Raw genomic sequence first — 13,937 nt, forward strand, 5'->3', positions numbered from 1 at the left:
AAGAAAACAGAAACTGTATGCAGTGAGGAACAGTAATTTTATTTAAATCTACTTCATGCATAAGCATGATAGAACCCCAATTTAACTTTGGCAAATATCACAACAAAAAAACCCAAGCAGCCTATACAGAACGGTGAAAATGCCAAGGATAAGGGTTCTCCACAGTTTCACTGCAGAGCAGATGGACTGAGAAGCCTCACTTTGGCTACATCATTTATAACCATACAGTTAAATAAAGGTAGTCTTTCACTATCACTTCTTGACTTCTCCAAGATCTTCAATGCTATCATCATCCACCTAGGAGAAAAGCCCAAAACACATGTTAACAGCATGTTAATCACAGAATGTTCGGGGTGGAAGGGACCTCTGTGGGTCACCCAGCCCAGCCCCCTGCCCAAGCAGGGTCACCCAGAGCAGGCTGCACAGCACCGCGGCCAGGCGGGGCTGGAATATCTCCAGAGAAGGAGACTCCACAGCCTCCCTGGGCAGCCTGGGCCAGGGCTCCGTCACCCTCAGAGGGAAGAAGTTCTTCCTCGGGTTCAGACGGAACTTCCTCTGCTTCAGTTTGTGCCCATTGCCCCTTGTCCTGTCGCTGGGCACCACTGAAATGAGTCTGGCCCCATCCTCCTGACCCCCACCCTGCAGATATTTGTAAGCATTTATTAGGTCCCCTCGCAGCCTTCTCTTCTTCAGGCTGAACAAGCCCAGCTCCCTCAGCCTTTCCTCATAGGAGAGATGTTCCAGTCCCCTCATCATCTTTGTAGCCCTCCATTGGACTCCCTCCAGTAGCTCCTCAATTAAGCTTATTTTCTTCTTACACAACTCAGTATTCACCACTGCACACATAACAAAGTGTAGGAGAAGCACAGAGCACCATCCAGCTCCCCTGCTGCCAGTGCTACGCCAGGGACACGTGCCCATCGGACACAGCCAAGCCCATGGGGCTCTGACTAATGACCGGTGCAGAGTCACTGCACAAAGAACTCCACTGCCAGAAGTACCAGAACAAGGGAGAGTCAAAGAAACGGCCTACCATTACAGCAGCACAACCAAACCCCTCAACACCTCATCCAACCCCAAAGGAGCTCATCTCTTCTTCTGCAGCACAAGTGTGTGGTTTTGGTGGGTTTTTTAGTTTTTTAAGTTTTGCAACATTTTAAAACAGTTTTCAAACTAGGATGGCAATGCACGAATACTTAGGCATTCACCATTAAGAAACAGTCACAAAGAAGCCTCTGGTATTCGACAGCTGGACTTACTCTGACACACCTTCCTCGCTCTGCTATCCACAGGAACAGCACTACGTCCTTCGGGAGTTAACGTTTCTTGGGCAATGCAACCAAAATCTGACTTCACGTTTAATCCCTCCTAACCTAGTCATTCATAGCTGGGAACACAACCACTGGTCTTTTATTTTTGTGCAACAATCTGTGCCACCAAAGATGAAACCCTTTTTCAAAACCATTGGAAAGTCACAGGCTGTTGTGGAAAACCTGAGTTCTGACAGCAGAAAGGGTTTATTACCTCAGGCCACTTCTCCTGGATTACATCGATGATGTCATCTGTAAAGTCCCCCTGAATGATGATTTCGTCTTCTCCTGTTACTGAGGCACCGCACGAAAATTTCTGAGCAAAAAACCTTTGTGCTTCCTTAAGATCAATTTCTGTTGATGGGAAAATGGACAGTTTAAGTACAGTCCTTGTCATAAAAATATCTCCTCAAGTTTAAAACCAGAATCTTGTTTTAACTGTTGAAAAACTAGTGGCAGTTTACAGTTCAAGTTTTGCTACAATCTCCATTGAAAGCAAAAGTCTGCTGTTCACACAGAACACAACCAACTACAAATCCAGTGAACTCTTCAAGGCAGAAATCGCTGAATGCCCTCCACACACTCTGTCTGTGCAGGTCTGTGCTACACCCACTCACCAGAAAAAGACATGCAGAACTGATTAAAAAGCCCCTCCAGTTCCGAGTAACCTCCATAGTTATCCAACAAGTTTTTTCCATAGAAATGCTTCAGTAAGTTTCCTTCAGAAACGTGTCCTGACAGTTTCCAAGATGGCTTCCAGCACAAAGACACATATCCAGCTCAGACCAAGCTAGTGCATATTACCAATCCCTCAAGAAAAGTGATGATACTCTCACGCAGGAAACACGTAACACATCCAGTTAATACAACCATGGCTAAACTTAACTTTTTAACAGAATTCATGATCAATATGTGAAGTGAGGTGGTGTTATAAACACCAAGTGGCTGTTTGCAGCTGAACCAAAGCAATGTAAGACAGTGTTGTTAGCGTACTTTGGTAATAATGTGACTGCCTCACTAGAGAGGCCGTTAAAGCCTTACTTAATCAGTCTCCAGAATAAGTAAAATTATTCTCAATAACGTATTTACAGGTTTGATGGAAATAAGGAACTTTTTGAAAATAAGCATGTTTATAATTAGAGCCAATAGACTACTCTGAAGTCTAACAAGTGGAATGCTATAGGAAGCCCTGTTTCAAAAAAACCCGTAACCCTCTGTGTTTGCAAACACCGTGGAAATAAGGACTTTAATAATTTATCACTGAGGGAGGTCAGTGTACCTCTGGCATGCTTTGGAACTGGTAAAAGCTCCTTGGCACTTCCACCTCGCACAGATGGAAGCAGATCACTCAACGCAATACAACCAGAAGAAATACGAGGTTAAAGGCAAGTGCAGCTAAACCCAACAAAGACCACACTACAAAAGTCAACTCACCAAACGTTGCAAGGCCACATACTCTTGTGACGTATTTTTTCTTTGCCCTAGGAATTTTAGCTATTGTAACTTTCTGTGGTACAGTCTTCTTTTTCTGTTTTATCTGACCTCTTCCACCTTTTGAAAGAGAGTATAAGGTTACATAATTAGTTAATGATGTCACACTTAAGCAAGCAAAAAAGCATCTAAGGTCAGATTTCATCCCTATAAACAAAGAAACTGTTATCTCCCAATCTGTGTAGGTAAACAAAAATATATTTTGCACATTGTCCCACATTCAGGTTCTTTTTTGTTATTTGAGAAAGGTCCCATGTCATCAAACCTCAATATTACAAGAAATAGCAATATATGCATGTCAAATGTGTCTCAAGCACAGCTTGCACAGCAGAACCCTGCTACAATTATCAAAAAAAGGGGGTTTCCCCACACTCTACTAATCACTGCATTTGGTCTACACTTAACCCCTCTTTCAGGAACTGTTCTGGGGTTGTAATCTTAGGAAAAAATTGTTGCTTTAATGTTTTGCATGAGTTTAACTTCCTTAGGGTTTGTATCCAAGGCAAAGCAACTTAGGTCCATTTACTGAGGCCGTGAGGCTGTGCCTACTCAGGCTACTGGGTTAAAGCAGATTAAGTTCCACCTATCCATGCGCGACCCCGCTGTGAACCATCTATCTCTATATGAGCTAGCAGAGAACACCACGCCTCTGAAACAGAAGCCAGCTACAGAAGTTGACTGCCAGACTTCCACATGGTTTAACATCTTTCTTACTGTCTTTTTCAGGCCAGCCTGAGGGAACACTTGACGTATCGGGCATGTATTAGTCTGAGTAAAGCATACAAAAGATATATTCCACTCTTTAGGATTCTTCAAGTCAGATTAAGATCTTAGCTAACTTTGTATACAGTCATTAAGTTACTCCAGGGTAACCAAAGCTTCATGTTCTTGAGCCTTCTCAGCATGAAAACTTAAAGAATTTATGACAAGCAATCTAACCCCTTGTGACTACTTCTTTTTCTAACACGCAACACTTTCAATTCTACATTACTATACATTGATATCCAATAATTTAAGACAGTAAATTTCCGTCTTAAAAATTCTTCAGTAAATTTGTGCAGCGCCTTAGTAAGTTTTTACTTGTTTTTCCTCACTCTCTTACGGTCAATCTTGTGACATCATACTTAATACTGTGCCCTAAGTTTTCATGAAACTTTCGATTCTAGGAGAAAATCCCTAAATATTTTAAACACTATTACTTTAGTACCAAAAAACAGACTGAAAACTAACCATACCACACCACACAATAAATTTATGTTGAAGGAAAATATCCTGAAGGCTCTGGGAAAAGCATCCAAACTATAGAACATAAATTACTGTTGTCACTACACATTGCCTACTGACAACGTAAACATAACTGGTTAACAAGACATAAAAATAAAACATTTGCAGTGATACCTGGTTTAAAATCTGAATCTTACTGAACTACCAATCGTAATTTCTGAAGCACTACAGACCCAACTGAGATTCCACAGGCAAATACACATTAACCACCCCAGCGATCTGATTTATAACAGAAAGTATGTTAATTAAAGAACTCCCAATGACAGAAGATAAAAGCATGTTTAGATTGTTTCATTCATTTTATCTCTTCCAAAGCTGTTTTTTGAAAATGCTTTTCATTAGTCTTGCTGGGAAGAGACATGGCTGTTAATGGAGACATAGGTGATAATGTTAAAAGCATAAAACAAAATCCTGCCACGTGAATACAGAGGAGGGGTGGAAGGAAAATAGGCAAAAGCAGTGCCATGAGGCATTAACAGAGGAAAACAGTCTTTGTTCTACTCTGCAAGCAACCCATAAACTGCTGTCAAACAGGGCAGAAACAAGTATTCCGGGAGGCAGGCCAGCTGAGGCCAGGTTGAAAAGAATCACTCCCCGAACAAGTGTCACAGCAGTGACAGAAACAATGAGACACGCGATGCAGGTCATCTTTCACTCGCGATGACTCCTGTCCAATTCTTGCATCAGCGTGTCAAAGATATTCGGTATCTCTTGCGCAGAGTCGAAGCGTAGCTAACAACCGACATGCAAGGACTCCGTGCCATAGTCCAGACCAGCAGGTGAGGAAGGGACGCCCCAAGCTGCTTACAAATCAGTACCGCAAGCAACTATTTAGACCTTGCCTCTCTTTTGCTTCTTCTTCTCTTCTTCTTCTCCTCCCACAGTTCCTTGGCCTTCTCCAACCCCAGCTTCCTGTTTCGGTGAATTTTCTTAAATACATCAGAAAGGAGTGGGGAGAAGAAAGAGAACAAAATCAGTGGTCAGACAACCACAGCCTCACAGGAACAGGAAGCAAGGTACAGTGTTACTTTGCTAAATCTGTAAATTCTTTGCTTCAGCGCCCCTTGACTGATGCGTGTTAAATCTCCATTACAGTACCTATGCAAATTAGACTGCAGAAAAGCCTTAGCTGAAAGATACAGTTACAATTTCAATACATCCTCTTCACATAATTTCCACAGAGACAGAAATTAATGATAGTGTTAATATTGACATTCCAAATGCAAATGAACAAGTTCCCTACTATTAATGACCTTTCCTCCAGGCATCCACAGTAGACTGGACAGACAAACTACCTTTGCTGGGAAGCAAGTGCATGGATGACTGGTTACAGTAGGAACCTTAAGAAAGCTCAAATGTTATTACTGAAACTGCACATTGTTTATTCAGTGTTTTCTGACATTATCAAACGTATTCTTGCAACATCCACAAGCATGGCAGACTCCTAAGAAAACGATCACGGGAAAAGGGAAGAGATGAGAATTGGACAAGCTCAAAGATTTCCAAATATGTCTAAGGGCACGTATCAGTTCGAAAACAGAAAAGATTCTTACCTACTGTAAGTTTTGCAAACTCATCTGGAAAATTCTTTTCTAACCATTGTCTGCATTTAGTTACATCAGGCATGTATTCGCAGTACTAGAGAAGAAAGGTTATATGAATGTTGTTAGCAGAGTGACTACAAAATACATCACGAATACACCAAAAGCTATTTTCTGTTCAGGTCAGCCATTTCTCCTTAAGAAGACTGAATACCGATACCATACCAGCACGTAAGCAACCTCGTGTCATCCTAAAGATGACAGTGGCTGAAGCACAGAACTGTCACAATTAAGAAAAGCCAGAAAAGATTGGAAAGAATCATAATAGGCAGAAAAAAAGAATAAGACGTAAGGCATAAGACAGAAAAAAGAAACTCGGACAACAAAAAAATTAACTCACCTCTGTTGGCAATGAACAGACTGGAGGAATAAGGGAGGGAAAAAAAAAGAGAACATATTACAATAAGAAGTTCTCCACTTACAGCCTTAGTGTTAAACTCAAAATAGTATTTTAAAGTTTGTGATGATGTCTTACATTGTAACTTTTGGATATAACCACACACTGACTTAAAAGATTACTTTATTGATAACCACTCGTTTTACTCTTAGCCATTTGCTCACACGCTCTGCATTAGGATAAGACTATCACAGCAAGATCGGCCAGTCAGTGAAGGAAGGGAAGGAGATCCCTACGGCTTTGGGAAAAGTTACAGAAAGAAGCACCAGTTCTACCCGAGGCAAAAGATACAGCTAATAAACTACCACGTGATTTGGTTAGCTTTCCCTTTTCCAAGAGCTGCCAGTGTCCAGAAGAGGGGCTCAGCCCCAGAACAAACCCAAACCAACATGCAGATTTTCATGCACAACAGGGATTATTTCCTAATCCCCTGTGACTGTATTCAAGCCCAAAGCAAAATAACATACCTATCCAAAAACCATACCTGTCAAGATCTACTTCCATTTAAATTTCGTCCACATAATGACATATGTAACGAGTAAACAATAATGCTAAACACAGTACAACAGTTATTTTCATGAATTCTGACTTCTTACTGTCATACTAACACTCAGAGGCCTTTCTGTGCTGAAGGCTCACGCCTGGCTTTCTGCAGGAAGAGATCTCTGCTCAGCAGTTCACAGTCTGAGCACCACTCCCACTTCTTTTACACGCAGAAAGCTGTTAGTACCTCCACCTCTGAGGGAAAACCCACACATTTCACCAAAACCACCTTAGATAAAATACACAACACAAGCTATTTCAGAAAGGCGATCAGAAAGGTCATGCTGACCATTATCTAGCATCTCAATAAAAGCTGACCGAAAGAAAATCTCTGATTCTCTCATTCGTTCTGCTAGGCCGCCCTCACAAACTGCACATCGCAAGAATCGTGGACAGCTGCCCCTTCAGGACTTGCCTCCGCAGTAGAGAACCCGAAGAGGATAGTCGGCATCTGACCTGGCACCGCTCCTTACGTCTCCTCTGCAGTCGGGGACCACAGGCTCAGCTACATCTGTGGCCATGTCACAAGCCTGGAGGTCACAGAATGAAAGAATCAGGACCTAAATTCTGGGTTATTCACACCCTTCCCAACTCTACAAGAACACCAGAGACCGACGAATCCCAGACAAAACAGGTAAGAGGAGCAGAAAAGATCAGGGAGGAAAAAAAATAGGAGTCAAGAAATAACAAAAAAATATGGGGAAAATGGCTGCAAAAGACACCAAGCAGTACGGCATTCTAGCACATAAGGTGAAAAAATCCAAAGTGCCACAAAATGAAGTATAAAATGAAGAGAGAACACCACATGGAATGACAGAACATACTGCCTTAAGCAAAATGTGAAGTACTGTGCTCAGTCAGCGGCGTGTGAACACCAGGGGCACTGGGGGGAGGCACTGCCGCTGTACTGGCAAGGAAAAGGGGTCTTTTAAATCAGCATCTGAAGAGTTACAGCCTGATCCCAGAACACCAGCAAAAAAACCCGGACACCACAAAACAAGCAAACCAAACTCCACCCGCTAACACAATTAATAACGGTTTACACACACACACATTTTCAGGGCAGGGACTTACAACACGGGAGTCAACAGGGTAGGGGTCCGCAGCGCGTCAGAAGCCCCCGGGGTGAGGGGAGCGGGCAGGGTCTGTGCGAGGAAGGCTCAGGGCCGGGACGATGCGCCCGGGCGGTGAAGAGAGCCGAGGGAAGAGACCAGGACGCCAGAGGCGGGGGGGTCGCGGCTGGGGGACCCCAGGGAAAGGTGGTAAGGGGTCAGCGAGGGGGAAGGATGCTGGAGCAGCCATGGCAAGCCCAGCCCGGGGAGGGAGGGTGCTGGGAGCAGGGGGCGGCTCGGGGGGAAGCGTGCTGGGGCACCCCAGGCAGGGTGAGATGGGGGGCGACAGCGCTGAGGGAAGGAGGGCGCCCGGTACCTGACGCGGGAGGCAGCGCCGAGGAACGGGGGGAGCGGGAGGGCGTGGGGAAGGATGCCGGCGGCAGGGGGACGCCGGGGCAGGCCGCCCGCCGCTGGGACGGGGCGGCGGCGGAGGTCGGCTCCCGCAGGACGGGGCGGGGGAGCCCGCGGGTGGCGGCGGCGTGGCGTTACCCGGGAGGCCCCTCAGGCCGCGGCGGGGGGGAGGCGGCGGCTCCTCCTCCTCGGGCGGCGGCGGCAGCGGCTCCCACAGCCCGCGCGGCACGTGCGCCCTGCTCAGCGCCGCCACCGTCTCGCGAGAGCCGCGCGCCGCCGTGGGGCGGGGCGGGAGAGGAGGGGCGTGGCGCGGCGCGACGGCAGGGTGGTACCGGGGGCAGGGTGGGCGGTGGCTCTAGCGCCGCGTCACGTGACGCGGGGCTGGGTACGGGTCGGCGGAGGGGCCATTGGCCGGCGCCATGCCGCGGTACGCGCAGCTGGTGATGGGCCCGGCGGGCAGCGGGAAGGTGAGGCGGTCGGTCGGTCGGTCGGTCGGTCGGTCGGTCGGTCGGTCGGTCGGTCGGTCGGTCACGGCCTGCGTGTACCTTGCAGAGCACGTACTGCGCCACCATGGTGCAGCACTGCGAGGCGCTGGGCCGCGCCGTGCAAGTGGTCAACCTGGACCCGGCGGCGGAGCATTTCAGTTACCCGGTGATGGCAGGTGAGCAGCGGGGGGTGGCCCGGCATCGCTCGGGCACGGCCCGGGACCGGGGGCAAACCGCCTCGTCCCTCTCGTTCCAGACATCCGCGAGTTAATAGAAGTGGATGACGTTATGGAAGACGAGTTCTTGCGGTTCGGGCCCAACGGCGGCTTGGTGTTCTGCATGGAGTACTTCGCCAGTAACCTCAACTGGCTGGAGGAGAGCCTGGGGCACGTGGAGGATGACTACGTCCTGTTCGATTGCCCGGGTAAATGAACGGCAGCGCCTTGGCGGCATCCTTCACGCGCAGCATGAAATTCGCAGGCGCGTCTTTCCCATTGGTTGTAGCCGTTCGCACCTTTTTTCCCCCCCCCGTGTTATCAGCGGTTTGACGTCAGAGGCGCTTTCCGATGTTTCAGAAGTGAACTCGGTCCCCAGCTGCCCCGGGGGACTGCCCTGACGTTGGACAGCATCGTACGGTGTGGGAACGCTGTGGCAGCTAGCCCTAACTGAAGGTCAAGGGAGGATAAAAACTCTTTATTTCCTTTCCAGTGCACCCAAATATAGTCAGAGTTGCCTGAAAAGAAAGAGGACGCTTGCTTTATCCACCTTCGCTCATATCAAGTGTAACACCCGCGTGTATATAATTAATACTGTGCCTGCTAGCTTCACATTTTGCATGCTAATGTCCTAAGTGTGTCCTAGGTCAGATCGAACTCTACACGCATCTGCCGGTGATGAAACAGCTGGTGGAGCAGCTTCAGCAGTGGGAATTCCGCGTCTGTGGAGTTTTTCTTGTGGATTCTCAGTTTATGGTGGAGTCTTTTAAGGTATCCTTTTGAAATCTGTTGTAGAAGTTCATACGGATAAAGAAAGAGAAATTGGAGCGATTTAGGGAGCTGGGTTTGTTTAGCCCAGAGGAAAGAATCGTAAGCCAAGAGAGATCCGATCGCTGTCTTCAGCTGCCTCAGACACAGGTTGCAGCAAAGAAAATTCCAGTTGGATGTAAAAAAGAAAATCTTGCACTGTGAGAGTGGTCTGACTGGCAGAGGGGCACAGAGAGATTGTGTGGGGTACGTTTGTGAAGCTACACAAAACTTGACTGGGCAAAACCCCTGAGCAACCTGATCTGACTGTGAAGCCGGCTCTGCTTTGAGCAGTGGCGTGGAACAGATAACCCCTAAAAGTCCCTTCCAACCTGCATTGTTCTGCGAGTCTGTGAGATCTGATTTTCTCAGATCTGGAGAGAGAGCAGGCCACTTTCCCCTGCTAGCAGTAAGAACCCTGAGATGGGCTTTGAGTTTTGTAATGCCCTTTGCAGTGGCAGATCCAGATTTGAAGCTCTGGAAAGAAGATAGCAGATGGGAAGCTCCGCGCCTCCATTTTCCAACAGAGATAAGGACTCCCCAAGTCCTCATCTGTCCCCCATGTCCATGATTTCATACATTCATCAGCTAGGTTTGTTCCATGGTAGAGTGTCCTGCACGTTTGTATTGTGTTTTTCGATACTTAACTACATCATTTTTCATATTCCTTAAGTTTATCTCTGGAATTCTGGCAGCACTCAGTGCGATGATATCTTTAGAGATTCCACAGATCAACATCATGACCAAAATGGATTTGCTGAGCAAGAAAGCCAAGAAGGAAATAGAGAAGTAAGTTCCAAAAAATTACATACTCCATAGTGTAATATCTTGAGGTAAACTTCACTCAGAGTTCAGTGTAATGTTTCCCACAATTAAAACATACTCTTTGCAAATGGGAGGAGGTGCGTTTGGTTTTTATCGAACATAGTCCTTAAATGTCTGGATAGGATGGTTACAGTTTAGTCAGAGTCAAATGGCTAGCTCCGCGTTTGTACGTATCTCTGCCTTTTTCTGTAAGTAATTATCTTGAATAAGTTATGTCATTCTGAATGACATTCCAGGGTACTGTACCTCCAGACCTAAACCGGAGGTGATCCCATCAGGTTTTTGATACTGAACATACTGAATTACTTATGTGTTACTTTCACGTTTGTGCTAAAATTACAAAATTACTGTTTTTCCTTGTGGTCTTTCTCATAGCTTTCATGAGTATACCAGTACATTAGCAGCAAGGAAATAAAAAACACTTCAGTTGTTTCTATTACCAGTCATAATCTGAGATATTCAAATATTTACAAAAACTATTTTTAAACGTTTTAAGTTCTTTTAAGTTCTCCTGATAGTTAGTTCATTCAGATCACAGAATGATAGATGGCTTTGGTAGCTCTTTAAAAGCACAATGACTCATCTGCTCTGTCGCCAAGGATTCTTTCGATGTTAACGATGACACTGTTTCTCCCAGGTACTTGGATCCAGACATGTATTCTATGATTGAAGATTCTACAAATATATTGAAAAGCAAAATGTTTAAAAAATTGACTAAATCTATATGTGGATTGGTAGGTATATTGCTTTTTCACTGGTACCCTTAAATTGAGGCCTGTATTTATAAATACACTGTATGGTTGCTGACTTCGTGGCTGTTGTAGATACTGTATGTACTATGATAATTCTCCCCCTTCAAAACTATGTATTTACCTACCAGAAAGCCAGGATCTAAAAGATCATCAGGCACTTGAACATTTTGCTTTTTGCCTGTTTTAACTCAGCTTTTGACTTTTTCATATTAGCACATGATTCTTGATGCTAACATTTGGGTTGTTGCCAATACGTTTGCTGTGGATGCTGTTCTGTTAGGGGTTTCGGAAAACGGCTGTTTCTCCTGGGTAGAACTTGGGAGTGACAGCCAGGTGTTCTGAGCGGGGAATTGCTGTTGCTTTGCAGTGTGGCTTTAAATGGTATTTAACAGTCCAGACAAGGAAGACGTAAGTGTGGTTTAAGGACCTGGCTTAGAGTGCTGCGACTGAGAACTCCCTTACTGTGTTTTCTTACTAACGTCCTTTGAATCCTTTCTCTAGATTGATGACTATGGCATGGTTCGATTTCTGCCGTTTGATCGCTCTGATGAGGAAAGCATAAACATAGTGCTGCAGCACATAGACTTTACCATTCAGTACGGAGAAGATCTGGAATTTAAGGAACCAAAGGTAAGGTACTTCTAATGATAAGATGAAAATTAAAAAGGGAAAAGTCAGGTTTTACCTTTTTTATTTTCTTTTTGGCAGGAATGCGAAGAAGATAAATCTGCTCTTCTGGATGAATACTTTCAAGATCATGTGGATGAGTAAAAGCCAGATGTTCAAAAATGGGAGGAAAATACCTTGCTTGTGTTAAAAAATTAAAAGAGAAAAAAAAATTTAAAAAATGTTAAAAAAAAAAAATCCACACAACATACTTGATGTTTTATCTGTAAGATAGCTCACTATTCACTATAAATGTTAGTTATATGACCTCATAACTATTTTAATAAACACTTTTTATTCTTATGTGTGTGTTATAAAATACACAGGCTAGCATTAGTACATATAAAAGTTCCCCACGTATAGATGTATTTCACTTAAGCATAGGAATGCTTGAACAAAATCTAGTAATTTGCAAAAGAGGCAAACCTAAAGACAACTATGTTATATTTATTTACCTCCGGTACTGAGTAATTAATTAGTTTTATTATTAAATGAGAGAAAGAATTGTTCTAAAGGGTGAAAATTGTGCTTCGTGAACTGAACCTGCATTAGGGGAAGAGACAACTGGCAACTTGAAAGGGACATCTGGTCAGTGGGTGGTCTCCCAGCCTTCTTGAAAAACGTCAGTGTTTGACATTCGCTTTGGAAGAGCCCAAATTTTAAACCTTAAAGCTCTTTTTTGTGCAACTTGCATGTGGCTTTAAGTGGTTTATACATTAATAACACCTTAAACACAGCACACCACTTAAATAAAATCCGCTTAAATGGTGATGGCCTTGTGCAGTCACTTCAGAAAGAGTGTTAGTGAACAATTCAGCACCAAGTAAGCAAGCTCCTTTCCTGTCCCGAACAGAGAACTTGTACTCCTACTATGGACATAACATGACCTATATAGTTCAATTCAGAGGAGCAAAACTTCGACCCATTATCTCCAAGGAACATACTCGCCTAAGTAACTAAATTCATGTAAAAATGGTCCTAGGATTTTTTCAGGGAAGAGGCATTTTGGAATTAGGTGTAGCTGTTCACAGACTGTTCGTATCAGATAATTCAAGCCATATGTGAACGTGCACCGCTGAATTCACCCCTCACTTAATAGTTCTTTTATATATACAGACTGTTCTGGGGTGTCTTGAGTGTTTTAAAATGTTTTCTTGCTTCTCCCAAAATCTAGTAGTCCAATTTATTGGCTACATTCAGCTGAATTTCAGGATGTGTTTTTTTGCTGCTTACGTCTGAGTACACATCAACCTTTCCTTTTCCTTAGCCCTATGGAATGAGATTTATTCATGGAGTCCTTGAATTAAAATATTTTCCAAAAAGGGCCTTGTGGTTGTGAAATGCTTCACATCTGTGAATGCTCATAAGCAGGCGTATCAGCTGTCTATATATAATCCATAGTTCATGTATTAGAAATTAACCCCATCCTCAAAAAATACAAGCAGCCAAGTATTTCGGTAGAATACAATTGATGTCATTTCGTAGGAGCACCATGGTTAGTTGGCACATGTCTGAGCGCAAGGATACCCCTTCATGGACACCAAATGAAGGAGTGACTACTCAGAGGCAACTGCACTTACCTGTACCTGGGGTGTGATAGCATCTTGGCACAGTTTTTAGTTTTGTAGTTTCTTGCTTCTAGTCCGGAAGGTGTGATTTTTTTTCTTATTCATCAGTAGGGTTGTTCACGTCTGTTTAAATAAATGGTTAAATGGTCATACTGTTGATACAGTGCTTATTTTGAAGTAAGGATCTCCTTTTTCCAAAGCAGAGGCAGAACAGGGAGAGGGGTTCAACAGACCAGCGAATCCTGCATGCCTAGAGGAGAAGGGCTCCCCAGAACCCATCTGTGGAGGTCAGGGAGGATCAGACAGGATCTTTTAAATGGCAACAAAGGAAAACTGAGAAATGTCACCAAGAGCTATTGAAATGGTTTTTTGAAGCCAGGTTTCCAAAAGCTGCCAGTCTTACAAATGATACTCGGCACTTCTGAATCCTTACTCCCAGCTCCATTAGTCAACGCCGAGACTTCAGTTTCAACATAGTCATTGTGGTCTCCAAGAAGAGGTGAAAAAAATCAGCTCTTCCGAGCTTTAAA

The 13,937-nt window shown here is 44.5% G+C and overlaps 2 protein-coding genes across 3 annotated transcripts; one reads left to right on the plus strand and one right to left on the minus strand.

The window, feature by feature from the left end:
• Positions 1-18: 18 nt before the first annotated feature.
• Positions 19-8,355, minus strand: DENR (density regulated re-initiation and release factor). Of its 2 annotated transcripts, none has more exons than XM_075434822.1 (8): positions 8,228-8,355; positions 7,042-7,156; positions 6,027-6,046; positions 5,639-5,723; positions 4,928-5,014; positions 2,745-2,861; positions 1,525-1,664; positions 19-297 (listed from the first exon to the last, which is right to left on the minus strand). In XM_075434822.1, exons 2-8 carry the CDS (start codon positions 7,145-7,147, stop codon positions 253-255), a joined length of 600 nt encoding a protein of 199 aa, XP_075290937.1. In that variant the 5' UTR covers positions 7,148-7,156; positions 8,228-8,355; the 3' UTR covers positions 19-252. The 2 variants fall into 2 exon arrangements, with proteins under 2 accessions (XP_075290937.1, XP_075290938.1); XM_075434823.1 differs by lacking the exon at positions 8,228-8,355 and adding an exon at positions 8,055-8,221.
• Positions 8,356-8,454: 99 nt separating this feature from the next.
• GPN3 (GPN-loop GTPase 3) lies at positions 8,455-13,557 on the plus strand. Its single transcript, XM_075434849.1, has 8 exons — positions 8,455-8,556; positions 8,642-8,750; positions 8,831-8,998; positions 9,436-9,560; positions 10,270-10,385; positions 11,059-11,155; positions 11,675-11,803; positions 11,882-13,557. The coding sequence occupies exons 1-8, from the start codon at positions 8,509-8,511 to the stop codon at positions 11,942-11,944; spliced, it is 855 nt and encodes a 284-aa protein (XP_075290964.1). The 5' UTR covers positions 8,455-8,508; the 3' UTR covers positions 11,945-13,557.
• Positions 13,558-13,937: the final 380 nt, after the last annotated feature.

This window comes from Opisthocomus hoazin, chromosome 13 (genome assembly GCF_030867145.1).
Source record: "Opisthocomus hoazin isolate bOpiHoa1 chromosome 13, bOpiHoa1.hap1, whole genome shotgun sequence".
Taxonomy (NCBI): domain Eukaryota; kingdom Metazoa; phylum Chordata; class Aves; order Opisthocomiformes; family Opisthocomidae; genus Opisthocomus; species Opisthocomus hoazin.